General features: G+C 43.2%; 1 protein-coding gene across 1 annotated transcript in view; it reads left to right on the top strand.

Annotated features, from left to right (window-relative positions):
• LOC135515541 (E3 ubiquitin-protein ligase Topors-like) overlaps positions 1–24,269 on the top strand; it is a 31,042-nt gene extending 6,773 nt beyond the window's left edge. The window contains exons 6-9 of the mRNA XM_064939157.1: positions 13,448–13,615; positions 13,696–13,839; positions 14,354–15,858; positions 22,169–24,269. Coding sequence (XP_064795229.1) covers positions 13,448–13,615; positions 13,696–13,839; positions 14,354–15,858; positions 22,169–24,026 — 3,675 coding nt within the window. The 3' untranslated portion in view covers positions 24,027–24,269. The remainder of the gene's footprint in view (positions 1–13,447; positions 13,616–13,695; positions 13,840–14,353; positions 15,859–22,168) is intronic.
• Positions 24,270–24,705: the final 436 nt, after the last annotated feature.

Below are 24,705 nucleotides of genomic sequence, written 5' to 3'. Positions count from 1 at the left end.
GCAATTAAATATCACATTTATTCATGGTTCCCTCTAAATCAGGGACTGATCGCAATTAAATATCACATTTATTCATGGTTCCCTCTAAATCAGGGACTGATCGCAATTAAATATCACATTTATTCATGGTTCCCTCTAAATCAGGGACTGATCGCAATTAAATATCACATTTATTCATTTATCCACTCTAAATCAGGGACTGATCGCAATTAAATATCACATTTATTCATGGTTCCCTCTAAATCAGGGACTGATCGCAATTAAATATCACATTTATTCATGGTTCCCTCTAAATCGGACTGATAGCAATTAAATATCACATTTATTCATGGTTCCCTCTAAATCAGGGACTGATCGCAATTAAATATCACATTTATTCATGGTTCCCTCTAAATCAGGGGCTGATCGCAATTAAATATCACATTTATTCATTGTTCCACTCTAAATCAGGGACTGATCGCAATTAAATATCACATTTATTCATTGTTCCTCTCTAAATCAGGGACTGATCGCAATTAAATATCACATTTATTCATGGTTCCCTCTAAATCAGGGACTGATAGCAATTAAATATCACATTTATTCATGGTTCCCCTTTAAATCAGGGACTGATCGCAATTAAATATCACATTTATTCATTGTTCCCCTCTGAATTTGGGACCGATCGCAATTAAATATCACATTTATTCATTGTTCCCCTCTGAATTTGGGACCGATCGCAATTAAATATCAGGAAGAAGAGAACCAGCAGGCTCTGGACCTCGTGGGGTCAGAGGTGAATACCCCTGCCCTACATAGTGCACTACCCATAGTGCTCTGGTCTAAAGTAGTACACTACCCATAGGGCTCTGGTCTAAAGTAGTACACTACCCACAGGGCTCTGGTCTAAAGTAGTGCACTACCCATAGGGCTCTGGTCTAAAGTAGGACCCTACCCACAGGTCTCTGGTCTAAAGTAGAGCACTACCCATAGTGCTCTGGTCTAAAGTAGTGCACTACCCATACGTCTCTGGTCTAAAGTAGCGCACTACCCACATGGCTCTGGTCTAAAGTAGTGCACTACCCACAGGGCTCTGGTCTAAAGTAGCGCACTACCCATAGGGCTCTGGTCTAAAGTAGCGCACTACCCACAGGGCTCTGGTCTAAAGTAGAGCACTACCCACAGGGCTCTGGTCTAAAGTAGCGCACTACCCATAGGGCTCTGGTCTAAAGTAGCGCACTACCCATAGTGCTCTGGTCTAAAGTAGCGCACTACCCATAGGGCTCTGGTCTAAAGTAGCGCACTACCCACAGGGCTCTGGTCTAAAATAGCACACTACCCATGGGGCTCTGGTCTAAAGTAGCACACTACCCATGGGGCTCTGGTCTAAAGTAGGACCCTACCCACAGGTCTCTGGTCTAAAGTAGAGCACTACCCATAGTGCTCTGGTCTAAAGTAGCGCACTACCCATAGGGCTCTGGTCTAAAGTAGCGCACTACCCATAGTGCTCTGGTCTAAAGTAGCACACTACCCATGGGGCTCTGGTCTAAAGTAGGACCCTACCCACAGGTCTCTGGTCTAAAGTAGAGCACTACCCATAGTGCTCTGGTCTAAAGTAGCGCACTACCCACAGGTCTCTGGTCTAAAGTAGCGCACTACCCACAGGTCTCTGGTCTAAAGTAGTGCACTCGGTAGTGCCTTCAGAAAGAATTCTGAAGCTCTAGGAAGAGTCTTGCTGGTTCCAAACTTCTTCCATTTAAGAATGATGGAGGCCACTGTGTTCTCGGGGACCTTCAATGCTGCAGAAATGTTTTGGTCCCCTTCCCCAGATCTGTGCCTCGACAGAATCCTGTCTCAGAGCTCTACAGACAATTCCTTCGACCTCATGGCTTGGTTTTTGCTCTGACATGCACTGTCAACTGTGGGACCTTATATAGACAGGTGTGCCTTTCCAAGTCATTTCCAATCAATTGAATTTATCACAGATGGACTCCATCTCCATCATATGGATGGAGGGGAGGTGCTTATTGTTATTTGTTTTCTTTAGAGTTTTTTTCCCCTTTTTTCCTGTTCGTAACTTGTTTGTTACCGTCTCTTATGACCGAAAAAGGCTTCTGGACATCAGAACTGGGATTACTCACCTTGAACAAAGAGTCGTACGGGAGGGATATACTACTACAGACACCGACCAGGCCCAGATTCGCTGGAAACAGATTTAGCAGAAAAGGGTCAGGGTGCCTTGCAAGGATCAGGAGATGATCTGCCCTTGCCTTGCGTCCTGCTCGGATGTATATCCTACCAACAGCTGGTGCACGATATCTAAGGAAGTCAAGGTTTTGATCGCCTGTGGTAGAGTATCTCATGAATACCACACTGTCTACCAATAGAGTTTTCATCTGTATTATTCCAAGCTGGACTGGGAGATGAAACCCCTGCATAGAGATGAAACCCCTCCATAGAGATGGACTGGGAGATGAAACCCCTGCATAGAGATGAAACCCCTCCATAGAGATGGACTGGGAGATGAAACCCCTGCATAGAGATGAAACCCCTCCATAGAGATGGACTGGGAGATGAAACCCCTCCATAGAGATGGACTGGGAGATGAAACCCCTCCATAGAGATGGACTGGGAGATGAAACCCCTCCATGTAGATGGACTGGGAGATGACACCCCTCCATGTAGATGGACTGGGAGATGAAACCCCTCCATGTAGATGGACTGGGAGATGAAACCCCTCCATGTAGATGGACTGGGAGATGAAACCCCTCCATGTAGATGGACTGGGAGATGAAACCCCTCCATAGAGATGGACTGGGGGATGAAACCCCTCCATAGAGATGGACTGGGAGATGAAACCCCTCCATGTATATGGACTGGGAGATGAAACCCCTCCATGTATATGGACTGGGAGATGAAACCCCTCCATGTAGATGGACTGGGAGATGAAACCCCTCCATAGAGATGGACTGGGAGATGAAACCCCTCCATAGAGATGAAACCCCTCCATGTAGATGGACTGGGAGATGAATCCCCTCCATAGAGATGGACTGGGAGATGAAACCCCTCCATAGAGATGGACTGGGAGATGAAACCCCTCCATGTAGATGGACTGGGAGATGAAACCCCTCCATGTAGATGGACTGGGGGATGAAACCCCTCCATAGAGATGGACTGGGAGATGAAACCCCTCCATGTATATGGACTGGGGGATGAAACCCCTCCATGTATATGGACTGGGAGATGAAACCCCTCCATAGAGATGGACTGGGAGATGAAACCCCTCCATAGAGATGAAACCCCTCCATGTAGATGGACTGGGAGATGAATCCCCTCCATAGAGATGGACTGGGAGATGAAACCCCTCCATAGAGATGGACTGGGAGATGAAACCCCTCCATGGAGATGGACTGGGAGATGAAACCCGTCCATAGAGATGGACTGGGAGATGAAACCCCTCCATAGAGATGGACTGGGAGATTAAACCACTCCATGGAGATGGACTGGGAGATGAAACCCCTCCATAGAGATGAAACCCCTCCATAGAGATGGACTGGGAGATGAAACCCCTCCATGTAGATGGACTGGGAGATGAAACCCCTCCATGGAGATGGACTGGGAGATGAAACCCCTCCATGGAGGTGGACTGGGAGATGAAACCCCTCCATGGAGATGGACTGGGAGATGAAACCCCTCCATGTAGATGGACTGGGAGATGAAACCCCTCCATAGAGATGGACTGGGAGATGAAACCCCTCCATGGAGATGGACTGGGAGATGAAACCCCTCCATAGAGATGGACTGGGAGATGAAACCCCTCCATGGAGATGGACTGGGAGATGACACCCCTCCATAGAGATGGACTGGGAGATGAAACCCCTCCATGTAGATGGACTGGGAGATGAAACCCCTCCATAGAGATGGACTGGGAGATGAAACCCCTCCATAGAGATGAACCCCTCCATGTAGATGGACTGGGAGATGAATCCCCTCCATAGAGATGGACTGGGAGATGAAACCCCTCCATAGAGATGGACTGGGAGATGAAACCCCTCCATGGAGATGGACTGGGAGATGAAACCCCTCCATGGAGATGGACTGGGAGATGAAACCCCTCCATGGAGATGGACTGGGAGATGAAACCCCTCCATGGAGATGGACTGGGAGATGAAACCCCTCCATGGAGATGGACTGGGAGATGAAACCCCTCCATGGAGATGGACTGGGAGATGAAACCCCTCCATGTAGATGGACTGGGAGATGAAACCCCTCCATGTAGATGGACTGGGAGATGAAACCCCTCCATAGAGATGGACTGGGAGATGAAACCCCTCCATAGAGATGGACTGGGAGATGACACCCCTCCATAGAGATGGACTGGGAGATGAAACCCCTCCATGGAGATGGACTGGGAGATGACACCCCTCCATAGAGATGGACTGGGAGATGAAACCCCTCCATGTAGATGGACTGGGAGATGAAACCCCTCCATAGAGATGGACTGGGAGATGAAACCCCTCCATAGAGATGAAACCCCTCCATGTAGATGGACTGGGAGATGAATCCCCTCCATAGAGATGGACTGGGAGATGAAACCCCTCCATAGAGATGGACTGGGAGATCAAACCCCTCCATAGAGATGGACTGGGAGATGAAACCCCTCAATGGAGATGGACTGGGAGATGAAACCCCTCCATGGAGATGGACTGGGAGATGAAACCCCTCCATAGAGATGGACTGGGAGATGAAACCCCTCCATAGAGATGGACTGGGAGATGAAACCCCTCCATAGAGATGGACTGGGAGATGACACCCCTCCATAAAGATGGACTGAGAGATGACACCCCTCCATAGAGATGGACTGGGAGATGAAACCCCTCCATAGAGATGGACTGGGAGATGACACCCCTCCATAGAGATGGACTGGGAGATCACACCCCTCCATAGAGATGGACTGGGAGATGAAACCCCTCCATAGAGATGGACTGGGAGATGAAACCCCTCCATAGAGATGGACTGGGAGATGACACCCCTCCATAGAGATGGACTGGGAGATGAAACCCCTCCATGGAGATGAAATCCCTCCATGGAGATGGACTGGGAGATGAAACCCCTCCATAGAGATGGACTGGGAGATGAAGCCCTTCCATAGAGATGGACCGGGAGATGAAACCCCTCCATGGAGACTAAACCCCTCCATGGAGATGGACTGGGAGATGAAACCCCTCCATAGAGATGGACTGGGAGATGAAACCCCTCCATGGAGATGGACTGGGAAATGAAACCCCTCCATGGAGATGGACTGGGAGATGAAACCCCTCCATGGAGATGGACTGGGAAATGAAACCCCTCCATGGAGATGGACTGGGAAATGAAACCCCTCCATGGAGATGGACTGGGAAATGAAACCCCTCCATGGAGATGGACTGGGAGATGAAACCCCTCCATAGAGATGGACTGGGAGATGAAGCCCTTCCATAGAGATGGACCGGGAGATGAAACCCCTCCATGGAGACTAAACCCCTCCATGGAGATGGACTGGGAGATGAAACCCCTCCATAGAGATGGACTGGGAGATGAAACCCCTCCATGGAGATGGACTGGGAGATGACACCCCTCCATGTAGATGGACTGGGAGATGAAACCCCTCCTTAGAGATGGACTGGGAGATTACACCCCTACATAGAGATGGACTGGGAGATGGAGTCCAAGACTATATCATGTTATTATTCAGTAATACAGTATCAGCAGTAGTCCTAGACTATATCATGTTATTATTCAGTCCTATAATACAGTATCAACAGTAGTCCTAGACTATATCATGTTATTATTCAGTCCTATAATACAGTATCAACAGTAGTCCTAGACTATATCATATTATTATTCAGTAATACAGTATCAACAGTAGTCCTAGACTATATCATGTTATTATTCAGTCCTATAATACAGTATCAACAGTGGTCCTAGACTATATCATGTTATTATTCAGTAATACAGTATCAACAGTAGTCCTAGTCTATATCATGTTATTATTCAGTCCTATAATACAGTAGTCCTAGACTATATCATGTTATTATTCAGTAATACAGTATCAACAGTAGTCCTAGACTATATCATGTTATTATTCAGTAATACAGTATCAACAGTAGTCCTAGACTATATCATGTTATTATTCAGTCCTATAATACAGTATCAACAGTAGTCCTAGACTATATCATGTTATTATTCAGTAATACAGTATCAACAGTAGTCCTAGACTATATCATGTTATTATTCAGTCCTATAATACAGTATCAACAGTAGTCCTAGACTATATCATGTTATTATTCAGTAATACAGTACAACAGTAGTCCTAGACTATATCATGTTATTATTCAGTCCTATAATACAGTATCAACAGTAGTCCTAGACTATATCATATTATTATTCAGTAATACAGTATCAACAGTAGTCCTAGACTATATCATGTTATTATTCAGTCCTATAATACAGTAGTCCTAGACTATATCATGTTATTATTCAGTAATACAGTATCAACAGTAGTCCTAGACTATATCATGTTATTATTCAGTCCTATAATACAGTATCAACAGTAGTCCTAGACTATATCATGTTATTATTCAGTAATACAGTATCAACAGTAGTCCTAGACTATATCATGTTATTATTCAGTCCTATAATACAGTATCAACAGTAGTCCTAGACTATATCATGTTATTATTCAGTAATACAGTACAACAGTAGTCCTAGTCTATATCATGTTATTATTCAGTCCTATAATACAGTAGTCCTAGACTATATCATGTTATTATTCAGTAATACAGTATCAACAGTAGTCCTAGACTATATCATGTTATTATTCAGTAATACAGTACAACAGTAGTCCTAGACTATATCATGTTATTATTCAGTCCTATAATACAGTATCAACAGTAGTCCTAGACTATATCATATTATTATTCAGTAATACAGTATCAACAGTAGTCCTAGACTATATCATGTTATTATTCAGTCCTATAATACAGTATCAACAGTAGTCCTAGACTATATCATGTTATTATTCAGTCCTATAATACAGTATCAACAGTAGTCCTAGACTATATCATGTTATTATTCAGTAATACAGTATCAACAGTAGTCCTAGACTATATCATGTTATTATTCAGTAATACAGTAGTCCTAGACTATATCATGTTATTATTCATTAATACAGTATCAACAGTAGTCCTAGACTATATCATGTTATTATTCAGTCCTATAATACAGTATCAACAGTAGTCCTAGACTATATCATGTTATTATTCAGTCCTATAATACAGTACAACAGTAGTCCTAGACTATATCATATTATTATTCAGTAATACACTATCAGCAGTAGTCCAAGACTATATCATGTTATTATTCAGTCCTATAATACAGTATCAGCAGTAGTCCAAGACTATATCATGTTATTATTCAGTAATACAGTACAACAGTAGTCCTAGACTATATCATGTTATTATTCAGTCCTATAATACAGTATCAGCAGTAGTCCTAGACTATATCATGTTATTATTCAGTAATACAGTATCAACAGTAGTCCTAGACTATATCATGTTATTATTCAGTCCTATAATACAGTAGTCCTAGTCTATATCATGTTATTATTCAGTAATACACTATCAGCAGTAGTCCAAGACTATATCATGTTATTATTCAGTAATACAGTATCAACAGTAGTCCTAGACTATATCATGTTATTATTCAGTCCTATAATACAGTATCAACAGTAGTCCTAGACTATATCATGTTATTATTCAGTCCTATAATACAGTAGTCCTAGACTATATCATGTTATTATTCAGTAATACACTATAAACAGTAGTCCTAGACTATATCATGTTATTATTCAGTAATACAGTATCAACAGTAGTCCTAGACTATATCATGTTATTATTCAGTCCTATAATACAGTAGTCCTAGTCTATATCATGTTATTATTCAGTAATACACTATCAGCAGTAGTCCTAGACTATATCATGTTATTATTCAGTAATACAGTATCAACAGTAGTCCTAGACTATATCATGTTATTATTCAGTCCTATAATACAATATCAGCAGTTATATTTTTTAGTAGAGGAGGCGTGTAAAGGCCTATAATAGTGAAGTCAATTACAACAGTGTTGTGAGGCTCCACACAGGCTGTTGAGCAATTCTATATGGCCTCCACATTGACTCTGTACCGTAACACCCTGTATATAGCCTCCACATTGACTCTGTACCGTAACACCCTGTATATAGCCTCCACATTGACTCTGTACCTGTACCCCCTGTATATAGCCTCCACATTGACTCTGTACCGGTACCCCTTGTATAAAGCCTCCACATTGACTCTGTACCATAACACCCTGTATGTAGCCTCCACATAGTAGGATATAGTACCATAGTAGGATGTAGTACCATAACAGATATAGTACCATAACAGGATATAGTACCATAACAGGATATAGTACCATAGTAGGATATAGTACCATAACAGGATATAGTACCATAACAGGATATAGTACCATAACAGATATAGTACCATAGTAGGATATAGTACCATAGTAGGATATAGTACCATAACAGGATATAGTACCATAACAGGATATAGTACCGTAGTAGGATATAGTACCGTAGTAGGATATAGTACCGTAGTAGGATATAGTACCGTAGTAGGATATAGTACCATAACAGGATATAGTACCGTAGTAGGATATAGTACCATAATATGATGTAGTACCATAGCAGGATGTAGTACCATAACAGGATGTAGTACCATAACAGATATAGTACCATAACAGGATATAGTACCATAATAGGATGTAGTACCATAACAGGATGTAGTACCATAACAGATATAGTACCATAACAGGATATAGTACCATAACAGATATAGCACCATAGTAGGATATAGTACCATAACAGGATATAGTACCATAACAGATATAGCACCATAGTAGGATATAGTACCATAACAGGATGTGGTACCATAACAGGATGTAGTACCATAACAGATATAGTACCATAACAGGATGTGGTACCATAACAGATATAGTACCATAACAGGATGTGGTACCATAACAGGATGTAGTACCATAGTAGGATATAGTACCATAGTAGGATATAGTACCATAACAGGATATAGTACCATAACAGGATATAGTACCATAACAGGATATAGTACCATAACAGGATATAGTACCATAACAGGATATAGTACCATAGTAGGATATAGTACCATAGTAGGATATAGTACCATAACAGGATATAGTACCATAGGAGGATATAGTACCATAACAGGATATAGTACCATAGTAGGATATAGTACCATAGTAGGATATAGTACCATAGTAGGATATAGTACCATAACAGGATATAGTACCATAGTAGGATATAGTACCATAGTAGGATATAGTACCATAGTAGGATATAGTACCATAACAGGATATAGTACCATAACAGGATATAGTACCATAACAGGATATAGTACCATAACAGGATATAGTACCATAACAGGATATAGTACCATAACAGGATATAGTACCATAACAGGATATAGTACCATAACAGGATATAGTACCATAGTAGGATATAGTACCATAGTAGGATATAGTACCATAACAGGATATAGTACCATAACAGGATATAGTACCATAGTAGGATATAGTACCATAACAGGATATAGTACCATAACAGGATATAGTACCATAACAGGATATAGTACCATAGTAGGATATAGTACCATAACAGGATATTGTACCATAGTAGACCATAGTACCATAGTAGGATATAGTACCGTAGTAGGATATAGTACCGTAGTAGGATATAGTACCATAACCGATATAGTACCATAACCGATATAGTACCATAGTAGGATATAGTACCATAGTAGACCATAGTACCATAGTAGACCATAGTACCATAGTAGGATATAGTACCATAGTAGGATATAGTACCATAGTAGGATATAGTACCATAGTAGGATATAGTACCATAACAGGATATAGTACCATAGTAGAATATAGTACCATAGTAGGATATAGTACCGTAGTAGGATATAGTACCGTAGTAGGATATAGTACCATAACAGGATATAGTACCATAACAGGATATAGTACCATAGTAGGATATAGTACCATAACAGGATATAGTACCATAACAGGATATAGTACCATAACAGATATAGTACCATAGTAGGATATAGTACCATAGTAGGATATAGTACCATAACAGGATATAGTACCATAACAGGATATAGTACCGTAGTAGGATATAGTACCGTAGTAGGATATAGTACCGTAGTAGGATATAGTACCGTAGTAGGATATAGTACCATAACAGGATATAGTACCGTAGTAGGATATAGTACCATAATATGATGTAGTACCATAGCAGGATGTAGTACCATAACAGGATGTAGTACCATAACAGATATAGTACCATAACAGGATATAGTACCATAATAGGATGTAGTACCATAACAGGATGTAGTACCATAACAGATATAGTACCATAACAGGATATAGTACCATAACAGATATAGCACCATAGTAGGATATAGTACCATAACAGGATATAGTACCATAACAGATATAGCACCATAGTAGGATATAGTACCATAACAGGATGTGGTACCATAACAGGATGTAGTACCATAACAGATATAGTACCATAACAGGATGTGGTACCATAACAGATATAGTACCATAACAGGATGTGGTACCATAACAGGATGTAGTACCATAGTAGGATATAGTACCATAGTAGGATATAGTACCATAACAGGATATAGTACCATAACAGGATATAGTACCATAACAGGATATAGTACCATAACAGGATATAGTACCATAACAGGATATAGTACCATAGTAGGATATAGTACCATAGGAGGATATAGTACCATAACAGGATATAGTACCATAGTAGGATATAGTACCATAGTAGGATATAGTACCATAGTAGGATATAGTACCATAACAGGATATAGTACCATAGTAGGATATAGTACCATAGTAGGATATAGTACCATAGTAGGATATAGTACCATAACAGGATATAGTACCATAACAGGATATAGTACCATAACAGGATATAGTACCATAACAGGATATAGTACCATAACAGGATATAGTACCATAACAGGATATAGTACCATAGTAGGATATAGTACCATAGTAGGATATAGTACCATAGTAGGATATAGTACCATAACAGGATATAGTACCATAACAGGATATAGTACCATAGTAGGATATAGTACCATAACAGGATATAGTACCATAACAGGATATAGTACCATAACAGGATATAGTACCATAGTAGGATATAGTACCATAACAGGATATTGTACCATAGTAGACCATAGTACCATAGTAGGATATAGTACCGTAGTAGGATATAGTACCGTAGTAGGATATAGTACCATAACCGATATAGTACCATAACCGATATAGTACCATAGTAGGATATAGTACCATAGTAGACCATAGTACCATAGTAGACCATAGTACCATAGTAGGATATAGTACCATAGTAGGATATAGTACCATAGTAGGATATAGTACCATAGTAGGATATAGTACCATAACAGGATATAGTACCATAGTAGAATATAGTACCATAGTAGGATATAGTACCATAGTAGACCATAGTACCATAGTAGGATATAGTACCATAGTAGACCATAGTACCATAGTAGGATATAGTACCATAGTAGGATATAGTACCATAACGGGATATAGTACCATAACAGGATATAGTACCATAACAGGATATAGTACCATAACAGGATATAGTACCATAGTAGACCATAGTACCATAGTAGGATATAGTACCATAACAGGATATAGTACCATAGTAGGATATAGTACCATAGTAGGATATAGTACCATAGTAGACCATAGTACCATAGTAGACCATAGTACCATAGTAGGATATAGTACCATAGTAGGTTATAGTACCATAGTAGACCATAGTACCATAACAGGATATAGTACCATAGTAGGATATAGTACCATAGTAGGATATAGTACCATAGTAGGATATAGTACCATAACAGGATATAGTACCATAACAGGATATAGTACCATAGTAGAATATAGTACCATAGTAGAATATAGTACCATAGTAGAATATAGTACCATAGTAGACCATAGTACCATAGTAGGATATAGTAGATGAATACTTATAATCTCAGCAAAGAAAAACGTCCTCTCACTGTCAAATGCGTTTATTTTTCAGCAAACTAAACATGTGTAAACATTGACTGTTCTGATTCATTACGCATCACAATCACACTGTCGTACAGGGACCTATTCACATCTGAGTTCACACTGTCATACAGGGACCTATTCACATCTGAGTTCACACTGTCGTACAGGGACCTATTCACATCTGAGTTCACACTGTCGTACAGGGACCTATTCACATCTGAGTTCACACTGTCATACAGGGACCTATTCACATCTGAGTTCACACTGTCGTACAGGGACCTATTCACATCTGAGTTCACACTGTCGTACAGGGACCTATTCACATCTGAGTTCACACTGTCGTACAGGGACCTATTCACATCTGAGTTCACACTGTCGTACAGGGACCTATTCACATCTGAGTTCACACTGTCGTACAGGGACCTATTCACATCTGAGTTCACACTGTCGTACAGGGACCTATTCACATCTGAGTTCACACTGTCGTACAGGGACCTATTCACATCTGAGTTCACACTGTCGGACAGGGACCTATTCACATCTGAGTTCACACTGTCGGACAGGGACCTATTCACATCTGAGTTCACACTGTCGGACAGGGACCTATTCACATCTGAGTTCACACTGTCGGACAGGGACCTATTCACATCTGAGTTCACACTGTCGGACAGGGACCTATTCACATCTGAGTTCACACTGTCGTACAGGGACCTATTCACATCTGAGTTCACACTGTCGTACAGGGATCTATTCACATCTGAGTTCTGTTTGCCTCATCAGAAAGGTTCAGGGAATATGTATCTCTGTTCATGTCTTGTGATCAACTAGGGCAAATTCATTTCCAATACATTTAGTTGATTCCCTGCTAAGTTCAATACATTTAGTTGATTCCCTACTGAGTCCAATACATTTAGTTGATTCCCTGCTAAGTTCAATACATTTAGTTGATTCCCTACTGAGTCCAATACATTTAGTTGATTCCCTACTGAGTCCAATACATTTAGTTGATTCCCTACTGAGTTCAATACATTTAGTTGATTCCCTACTGAGTCCAATACATTTAGTTGATTCCCTACTGAGTCCAATACATTTAGTTGATTCCCTACTAAGTCCAATACATTTAGTTGATTCCCTACTAAGTCCAATACATTTAGTTGATTCCCTAAGTTTTGATTAATTGAAACTTAGACCTTTAACCCTTGACCTATAACCCTTGACCCCTGGTTACAGCGGGAGCTGACAGTGCTGTACGGCGCCCATGGCTCATTGGTCAACATCGTCCAACGCATCATCACCTCGCGAATCGCACGTCACGACATGGAGGGAGGGGGTGGGGCCATCCAGGACGAACTCCGGCCCTTCCTGCTGGCGAGGACTGATCACTTCCTTCACGAGCTTGTGAGCGCACACACACACACACACTCTCCCTAAACCACTCACACCCTCACTAACCTTTGTGTGTCCCACCCCCCCCCCAGATCAGTTTTGCACGTTCCCCTCTCAGTATGGAAGTGTATGACCAGCTGTCCATCTACGACCCTCCAGCGCCGTCCTACGAGGACAGGATGACATCATCATCTAGCGACACTGACGACTCTGTCATCGCCATTTCGGATGAAGAGGTTTTTTTTTTTATTACTGGTTTTTAAATAGTTGTTTCACCCCTTGAGAGAAGAGTTGGTGAGTAAGCATGTCACTGTACTGTGGACATTGCGCTGTATCCTTTTGATTTGAGGAGGAAAAGGTAGATATTTCCCCTCGGGAATATGTCTGTCTAGGAAGAGGAAGGTAGATATTTCCCCTCGGGAATATGTCTGTCTAGGAAGAGGAAGGTAGATATTTCCCCTCGGGAATATGTCTGTCTAGGAAGAGGAAGGTAGATATTTCCCCTCGGGAATATGTCTGTCTAGGAAGAGGAAGGTAGATATTTCCCCTCGGGAATATGTCTGTCTAGGAAGAGGAAGGTAGATATTTCCCCTCGGGAATATGTCTGTCTAGGAAGAGGAAGGTAGATATTTCCCCTCGGGAATATGTCTGTCTAGGAAGAGGAAGGTAGATATTTCCCCTCGGGAATATGTCTGTCTAGGAAGAGGAAGGTAGATATTTCCCCTAAGGAATATGTCTCTGTCTGTCTAGGAAGAGGAAGGAGGGTCGGAGGGAGAACGAGAGAGACGGCCGGTGTCGGTAGCAGGAAGTAGCGCTCTGAGCCAATCTGCTTGGGACGATGAAACACCAGGACCCTCCTACTCTACAGCTGAGCCGTCCCAATCCCCCATGCCGCTGTCGATCAGCCCAGGGGGGAGGGACTCTGGTCCAGCGGGGGCTAATCAGAATCCTGCTCAGGACATGACAGCGGCAGGAAATGGAGAGAGGGTTGAGGAGGGAGGAGAGGAAGAGGAGGGGGAACAATGTATGATAGTAGGGTTTGTTAAAGCCATGGCTGAGAGAACTCCTGAACTGGTCCAACTCTCCTCTGACCCCTCAGACGACGAGGGGGAGAAACAGGAGACGAAAGAGACTGTTCCACAAACAGCGTTAACCCCTCTCTCTCTCGTTGTCCCTCCCCTCTCCATTCCAGTTCCCCCCATCTCTCTGATTAAAAACACCAGCACAGAAAGACAGGGAGGAGGGGGGGAGAGACAGCGAGGAGGGGGGGAGAGAGGACTGGGAGTAAGACATCTAGACAGAGAGAGAGAGCAGGTAGAAGAGAGACTCCTCTATTGCCCTCTAGGGGAGAGAAGGGAGGGCAGACACCGAGAGCGGTCGTGTTCAGGATCGCGGTCCAGAAGCAGACATCGGTCAGCGAGCGTTTGGTCGCGGTCCGATCGGTCCAGGAGTTCTGAACGGAGCTGGTCAGCACGGAGCCCCGTGTCCGTACGGAGCGATGACAGCAGCCAGGAACGGCGCCGGAAGAGACGGGCGAGAGAGCGGGAGAAAAGGAGACAGGAGAAAGGAAGAGGAAGAGGCTCCCACGACAGAGGCTCCCACGACAGAGGCTGCCATAGACAACACAGCAGAGAGCACAGGAGAGAGACCAGTGGAGGAAGTGAGAGGAGCAGAGGTAGAGAGAGAGAAAGGATTCCATATGAACCAGCCAGGTCCCAATATTCTAACACTGGAATATTCTTTAGTCCGGAAAACAGCGTCCTCTCCCATTCCCCGTCCTTATCCCGGAGTAGTCAGCGAGGACCAGAATCTCCTGGGGAACACCGGCATTCCCGGTCCTCTGACAGCCTCTCTTCCTCCAGCTCCCATCTCTCTGCACACAGACAGCCTTCCCGACATTCCCCACGCTCCGACAAGCCGGCAGGGAAGAGGAAATATAAGACACGGCATCTGGAAGACCCTTCCTGGGAGCCATCCAGCTCTGCACGGAGAGAGAGGGGGCGAGGGGGTGAGCGAGAGAGGGGGCGAGGGGGAACAGAGGCCACCGCTAGCCCCCGGAAGAGCAGAGGCAGTCTGGAAGACCCTTCCTGGGAGCCATCCAGGTCTGCACGGAGAGAGAAGGGGCGAGGGGGCGAGCGAGAGAGGGGGCGAGGGGGCGAGCGAGAGAGGGGGCGAGGGGGCGAGCGAGAGAGGGGGCGAGGCGGGACAGAGGCCACCGCTAGCCCCCGGAGGAGCAGAGGCAGTCTGGAAGAGAGGTGAGGAGGACTGGGGCTTGGAGAGGGTCTAGTCTATACCATAACATACTGGAGCAATGTTACCGTATTCCTTATACAGTGCATTCAGAAAGTATTCAGACCCCTTGACTTTTTCCACATTTTGTTACGTTACAGCCTTATTCTAACATGGATTAAATAAAACATGATCCTCATCAACCTACAAAATACCTCATGACAAAGCGGAAACAGGTTATTTTGACACTTTTGCTAAAAAAATAAAAACATTTTCCGTGAGTATTCAGACCCTTTGCTATGAGACTTTAAATTGAGCCCATGTGCATCCTGTTTTCATTGATCATCCTTGAGATGTTTCTACAACTTGATTGGAGTCCACCTGTGGTAAATTCAATTGATTGGACATGATTTGGAAAGGTAAACACCAGTATATATACAGTGCCTTGCGAAAGTATTTGGCCCCCTTGAACTTTGCGACCTTTTGCCACATTTCAGGCTTCAAACATAAAGATATAAAACTGTATTTTTTTGTGAAGAATCAACAACAAGTGGGACACAATCATGAAGTGGAACGACATTTATTGGATATTTCAAACTTTTTTAACCAATCAAAAACTGAAAAATTGGGCGTGCAAAATTATTCAGCCCCTTTACTTTCAGTGCAGCAAACTCTCTCCAGAAGTTCAGTGAGGATCTCTGAATGATCCAATGTTGACCTAAATGACTAATGATGATAAATACAATCCACCTGTGTGTAATCAAGTCTCCGTATAAATGCACCTGCACTGTGATAGTCTCAGAGGTCCGTTAAAAGCGCAGAGAGCATCATGAAGAACAAGGAATACACCAGGCAGGTCCGAGATACTGTTGTGAAGAAGTTTAAAGCCGGATTTGGATACAAAAAGATTTCCCAAGCTTTAAACATCCCAAGGAGCACTGTGCAAGCGATAATATTGAAATGGAAGGAGTATCAGACCACTGCAAATCTACCAAGACCTGGCCGTCCCTCTAAACTTTCAGCTCATACAAGGAGAAGACTGATCAGAGATACAGCCAAGAGGCCCATGATCACTCTGGATGAACTGCAGAGATCTACAGCTGAGATGGGAGACTGTCCATAGGACAACAATCAGTCGTATATTGCACAAATCTGGCCTTTATGGAAGAGTGGCAAGAAGAAAGCCATTTCTTAAAGATATCCATAAAAAGTGTTGTTTAAAGTTTGCCACAAGCCACCTGGGAGACACACCAAACATGTGGAAGAAGGTGCTCTGGTCAGATGAAACCAAAATTGAACTTTTTGGCAACAATGCAAAACGTTATGTTTGGCGTAAAAGCAACATAGCTCATCACCCTGAACACAGCATGCCCACTGTCAAACATGGTGATGGCAGCATCATGGTTTGGGCCTGCTTTTCTTCAGCAGTGACAGGGAAGATGGTTAAAATTGATGGGAAGATGAATGGAGCCAAATACAGGACCATTCTGGAAGAAAACCTGATGGAGTCTGCAAAAGACCTGAGACTGGGACGGAGATTTGTCTTCCAACAAGACAATGATCCAAAACATAAAGCAAAATCTACAATGGAATGGTTCAAAAATAAACATATCCAGGTGTTAGAATGGCCAAGTCAAAGTCCAGACCTGAATCCAATCGAGAATCTGTGGAAAGAACTGAAAACTGCTGTTCACAAATGCTCTCCATCCAACCTCACTGAGCTCGAGCTGTTTTGCAAGGAGGAATGGGAAAAAATGTCAGTCTCTCGATGTGCAAAACTGATAGAGACATACCCCAAGCGACTTACCACTGTAATCGCAGCAAAAGGTGGCGCTACAAAGTATTAACTTAAGGGGGCTGAATAATTTTGCACACCCAATTTTTCAGTTTTTGATTTGTTAAAAAAGTTTGAAATATCCAATAAATGTCGTTCCACTTCATGATTGTGTCCCACTTGTTGTTGATACTTCACAAAAAAATACAGTTTTATATCTTCATGTTTGAAGCCTGAAATGTGGCAAAAGGTCGCAAAGTTCAAGGGGGCCGAATACTTTCGCAAGGCACTGTATAAGGTCCCACAGTTGACAGTGCATGTCAGAGCAAAAACCAAGCCATGAGGTCGAGGGAATTGTCCGTAGAGCTCCGAACAGGATTGTGTAGAGGCACAGATCTGGGGAAGGGTACCAAAACATTTCTGCAGCATTGAAGGTTCCCGAGAACACAGTGGCCTCCATAATTCTTAAATGGAAGAAGTTTGGAACCACCAAGACTCTTTCTGGAGCTGGCCCCCCGGCCAAACTGAGCAATCGGGGGAGTAGGGCCTTGGTCAGGGAGGTGACCAAGAACCCGATGGTCACTCTGACAGAGCTACAGAGTTTCTGTGAACATGGTTGTCCTTCTGGAAGGTTCTCCCATCTCTGCAGCACTCCACCAATCAGGCCTTTATGGTAGAGTGGCCAGATGGAAGCCACTACTCAGTAAAAGGCACATGACAGCCCGCTTGGAGTTTGCCAAACAGCACCAAAAGGACTCGGACCATGAGAAACAAGATTCTCTGGTCTGATGAAACCAAGATTGAACTCTTTGGCTTGAATGCCAAGCTTCACGTCTGGAGGAAACAAGGCACCATCCCTACGGTGAAGCATGGTGGTGGCAGCATCATGCTGTGGGGAAGTTTTTCAGCGGCAGGATCGAGGGAAAGATGAACGGAGCAAAGTACAGAGAGATCCTTGATGAAAACCTGCTGCTGAGCGCTCAGAACCTCAGACTGGGGCGAAGGTTCACCTTCAAACAGGACAACAACCCTAAGCACACAGCCAAGACAATGCAGGAGTGGCTTTGGGACAGGTCTCTGAATGTCCTTGAGTGGCCCAGCCAGAGCCCTGACTTGAACCCGATCGAACATCTCTGGAGAGACCTGAAAATAGCTGTGCAGCAACGCTCTCCATCCAACCTGACAGAGCTTGAGAGGATCTGCAGAGAAGAATGGGAGAAATTTCCCAAATACAGGTGTGCCAAGCTTGTAGCGTCATACCCAAGAAGACTCAAGGCTGTAATCGCTGCCAAAGGTGCTTCAACAAAGTACTGAGTAAAGGGTCTGAATACTTATGCAAATGTGATATTTCAGTTATTATTTTTAATAAATTAACAATTTTGAAAAACCTGTTTTTGCTTTGAGGGGAAAAATGGTTTTAATCCATTAAGGCTGTGAAAAAAAGTCAAGATGTCTTAAGGCACTACCTAGGGCACTACTTTAGACCAGAGTCCTGTGGGTAGGGCACTACTTTAGACCAGAGTCCCGTGGGTAGTGCACTACTTTAGACCAGAGCCATGTGGGTAGTGTGCTACTTTAGACCAGAGCCATGTGGGTAGTGTGCTACTTTAGACCAGAGACCTGTGGGTAGTGTGCTACTTTAGACCAGAGCCGTATGGGTAGTGCACTACTTTAGACCAGAGCCCTGTGGGTAGTGTGCTACTTTAGACCAGAGCCGTATGGGTAGTGCACTACTTTAGACCAGAGCCCTTTGGGTAGTGTGCTACTTTAGACCAGAGCCATGTGGGTAGTGTGCTACTTTAGACCAGAGCCGTATGGGTAGTGTGCTACTTTAGACCAGAGACCTGTGGGTAGTGTGCTACTTTAGACCAGAGCCGTATGGGTAGTGCACTACTTTAGACCAGAGCCCTTTGGGTAGTGTGCTACTTTAGACCAGAGCCATGTGGGTAGTGTGCTACTTTAGACCAGAGCCGTATGGGTAGTGCGCTACTTTAGACCAGAGCCCTGTGGGTAGTGTACTACTTTAGACCAGAGCCCTATGGGTAGTGCACTATGTAGGGCAGGGGTATTCACCTCTGACCCCACGAGGTCCAGAGCCTGCTGGTTTTCTCTTCTTCCTGATATTTAATTGCGATCAGTCCCTGTTTTAGAAGGGAACCATGAATAAATGTGATGTTTAATTGCGATCAGCCCCTGATTTAGAGTGGAAGAATGAATAAATGTGATATTTAATTGCGATCAGTCCCTGATTTAGAGGGGAACAATGAATAAATGTGATATTTAATTGCGATCAGTCCCTGATTTAGAGGGGAACCATGAATAAATGTGATATTTAATTGCGATCAGCCCCTGATTTAGAGGGAACCATGAATAAATGTGATATTTAATTGCGATCAGTCCCTGATTTAGAGGGGAACAATGAATAAATGTGATATTTAATTGTGATCAGCCCCTGATTTAGAGGGAACCATGAATAAATGTGATATTTAATTGCGATCAGCCCTGATTTAGAGGGAACCATGAATAAATGTGATATTTAATTGCGATCAGCCCTGATTTAGAGGGAACCATGAATAAATGTGATATTTAATTGCGATCAGTCCCTGATTTAGAGGGGAACCATGAATAAATGTGATATTTAATTGCGATCAGCCCCTGATTTAGAGGGGAACAATGAATAAATGTTATATTTAATTGCGATCACCCCTGATTTAGCGGGAACCATGAATAGATATGTTATTTAATTGTGATCAGTCCCTGATTTAGAAGGGAACCATGAATAAATGTGATATTTAATTGCGATCAGTCCCTGATTTAGAGGGAACAATGAATAAATGTGATATTTAATTGCGATCAGTCCCTGATTTAGAGGGGAACCATGAATAAATGTGATATTTAATTGCGATCAGTCCCTGATTTAGAGGGAACCATGAATAAATGTGATATTTAATTGCGATCACCCCTGATTTAGAGGGAACCATGAATAAATGTGATATTTAATTGCGATCAGCCCCTAATTTTGAGGGGAACAATGAATAAATGTGATATTTAATTGCGATCAGCCCCTGATTTAGAGGGAACCATGAATAAATGTGATATTTAATTGCGATCAGTCCCTGATTTAGATGGGGAACAATGAATAAATGTGATATTTAATTGCGATCAGCCCCTGATTTAGAGGGAACCATGAATTAATGTGATATTTAATTGCGATCAGTCCCTGATTTAGAGGGAACCATGAATAAATGTGATATTTAATTGCGATCAGTCCCTGATTTAGATGGGGAACAATGAATAAATGTGATATTTAATTGCGATCAGTCCCTGATTTAGAGGGGAACCATGAATAAATGTGATATTTAATTGCGATCAGTCCCTGATTTAGAGGGAACCATGAATAAATGTGATATTTAATTGCGATCAGTCCCTGATTTAGAGGGGAACAATGAATAAATGTGATATTTAATTGCGATCAGTCCCTGATTTAGAGGGGAACAATGAATAAATGTGATATTTAATTGCGATCAGCCCCTGATTTAGAGGGAACCATGAATAAATGTGATATTTACTTGCGATCAGCCCCTGATTTAGAGGGAACCATGAATAAATGTGATATTTAATTGCGATCAGCCCCTGATTTAGAGGGAACCATGAATAAATGTGATATTTAATTGCGATCAGTCCCTGATTTAGAGGGAACCATGAATAAATGTGATATTTAATTGCGATCAGTCCCTGATTTAGATGGGGAACAATGAATAAATGTGATATTTAATTGCGATCAGCCCCTGATTTAGAGGGAACCATGAATTAATGTGATATTTAATTGCGATCAGTCCCTGATTTAGAGGGAACCATGAATAAATGTGATATTTAATTGCGATCAGTCCCTGATTTAGAGGGGAACCATTAATAAACGTGATATTTAATTGCAATCAGCCCCTGATTTAGATGGGAACAATGAATAAATGTGATATTTAATTGCGATCAGCCCCTGATTTAGAGGGAACCATGAATTAATGTGATATTTAATTGCGATCAGTCCCTGATTTAGAGGGAACCATGAATAAATGTGATATTTAATTGCGATCAGCCCCTGATTTAGAGGGAACCATGAATAAATGTGATATTTAATTGCGATCAGCCCCTGATTTAGAGGGGAACAATGAATAAATGTGATATTTAATTGCGATCAGTCCCTGATTTAGAGGGGAACAATGAATAAATGTGATATTTAATTGCGATCAGTCCCTGATTTAGAGTGGATAAATGAATAAATGTGATATTTAATTGCGATCAGTCCCTGATTTAGAGGGAACCATGAATAAATGTGATATTTAATTGCGATCAGTCCCTGATTTATAGGGGAACAATGAATAAATGTGATATTTAATTGCGATCAGTCCCTGATTTTGAGGGAACCATGTAAATGGAACTGGCTTGGAGGGCCAAAGGGCAGTTATTTGGTACTTGGCTGCTGTTGATTTGTTTTCCTAACAAATGCCTCTTGTAGTGTGTTCTCACTAGGTATGTTCTCTGACTCTGTGTCCGTCCGTCCCCAGCGTGAAGAAGAGGAGACATCAGTCCCGCAGCCCCAGTGTCGAAATCATCTATGAAGGCATGACCGTGACCACTGCTAGCCCCTTACGACCCAAACACAACCGCAAACGCGACGGCAAACACCGGAGAAAACAACGTCACGTCCGCACCCTCCAACGCTCTCCCATGGTCATCACTATAGACAGCGACAGTGACAACAAACACGCGGTCCAAACCACCAGTCTGGAAGATGACCGCGCTCTGGATTTCTCTGACCGTCCTTTGACCGTGCCTGGTCTTCCACGAGGCGGCCACAACATGGACATGGGGGTTGATATCAGTGATTTTGCGGTCGATGTTCTCGACCGTTCTCTGAGCGTTTCGGACCATAACTCGGACATTGACCACAATGACGGAATCGACCATAAAACGGAGCTCGATGACGACTGTGTGGTTGACGTTTCTGTCAACGCCAAGGACCGCGTTCTGAACACAAACACTAATGCGGTCGACCGTCCCCAGAGCGCAGACGGTTATGTTCTCCCCCAGGTCAATCTTACCTGTGACCCTGGGGTCGCGACCTCTGACTCTCATCTCCTAGCGACGATCCTACAGGACCTAGAACACATCACACTCCCTAACCTGACTTTTTTCAACAACCTGAACCCAGACCCTAACCACAGCCGTAATTCAACCACACCGGACCACAGGGAGAACGCCAGGGAGAACGCCAGGGAGAACGCCAGGGAGAACACACCGACTCCCTGGTCCTCTGAGGGAGAGACTAACTTCAACAGCCCTGTTTCACCTTCAGCCAATCACTCTCCGAGTTCTGAATCATTCACAGACTACCACCCTGCTAGTCCTATATCTCCTGTAGGTCACCCTGCTAGTCCTATATCTCCTGTAGGTCACCCTGCTGGTTCTATATCTCCTGTAGGTCACCCTGCTAGTCCTATATCTCCTGTAGGTCACCCTGCTAGTCCTATATCTCCTGTAGGTCACCCTGCTGGTTCTATATCTCCAGTAGGTCACCCTGCTAGTCCTATATCTCCAGTAGGTCACCCTGCTAGTCCTATATCTCCTGTAGGTCACCCTGCTAGTCCTATATCTCTAGTAGGTCACCCTGCTAGTCCTATATCTCCAGTAGGTCACCCTGCTAGTCCTATATCTCCTGTAGGTCACCCTGCTAGTCCTATATCTCCTGTAGGTCACCCTGCTGGTTCTATATCTCCTGTAGGTCACCCTGCTAGTCCTATATCTCCTGTAGGTCACCCTGCTAGTCCTATATCTCCTGTAGGTCACCCTGCTAGTCCTATATCTCCTGTAGGTCACCCTGCTAGTCCTATATCTCCTGTAGGTCACCCTGCTAGTCCTATCTCTCCAGTAGGTCACCCTGCAAGTCCTATATCTCCTGTAGGTCACCCTGCTAGTCCTATATCTCCTGTAGGTCACCCTGCTAGTCCTATATCTCCTCTTGGTCACTCTGACAGTCCTATATCTCCTATAGGTCACACTGCTGGTCCTATAGGTCACTCTGCTGGTCCTGTAGGTCACTCTGCTGGTCCTATAGGTCACTTTGCTGGTCCTATAGGTCACTATGCTAGTCCTATATCTCCTATAGGTCACTCTGCTGGTCCTGTCGGTCACTCTGCTGGTCCTGTCGGTCACTCTGCTGGTCCTATAGGTCACTCTGCGAGTCCTGTACATCACAACTCTAGTGCAGTATCACCCATTGTCCAGCATTCTAACAATCCTTTATCATCACCCATAGCTGGCTCTATATCGGTAGAAAACCCCCGCTTACCTTCTAGCACTGGGTCATCTGTATCGGCCAGTCCTGTATCGGCCAGGCATGATCAGGAGGGGCCAATACACTAACACGGTATACTGCACTGACTGATCACCTGGACACACACACTATTACATGAACTGCCCCACACACACACACACACGCACACAGTCACACACACTTGAACTGCCACACACACCATTTGAATATGCTGAGGTTGTTTAACGTTATTTGATTTGAAACCTGTTGTCTTCTACAAAATGGACTCTTGAATGAAACTGTCTTTCTGCAGGAAAAAAAAACAAATAAAATCACATTTGACGATAACTTTATTTTATTTTGTTACGTTTGATCATTTTGAAATGCAGCGTACTGTATTTTCACTACTGTATTTTCACTACTGTATTTTCACTACTGTATTTTCACTACTGTATTTTGACACTTGCTACATGTGGGCCCTGGTAAGGTAGTGGACTATATAGGGCCCTGGTAAGGTAGTGGACTATATATAGGGAATAGGGCCCTGGTAAGGTAGTGAACTATATATAGGGAATAGGGCCCTGGTAAGGTAGTGGACTATATAGGGTCCTGGTAAGGTAGTGGACTATATATAGGGAATAGGGCCCTGGTAAGGTAGTGGACTATATAGGGTCCTGGTAAGGTAGTGGACTATATAGGGCCCTGGTACGGTAGTGGACTATATAGGGTCCTGGTAAGGTAGTGGACTATATAGGGCCCTGGTAAGGTAGTGGACTATATAGGGCCCTG

The sequence above is a fragment of the Oncorhynchus masou genome, chromosome 27 (genome assembly GCF_036934945.1).
Source record: "Oncorhynchus masou masou isolate Uvic2021 chromosome 27, UVic_Omas_1.1, whole genome shotgun sequence".
Taxonomy (NCBI): Eukaryota; Metazoa; Chordata; class Actinopteri; order Salmoniformes; family Salmonidae; genus Oncorhynchus; species Oncorhynchus masou.
The sequence above is the reverse complement of the archived record's forward strand: the minus strand, read 5'-3'. Positions and strand labels throughout refer to the sequence as shown.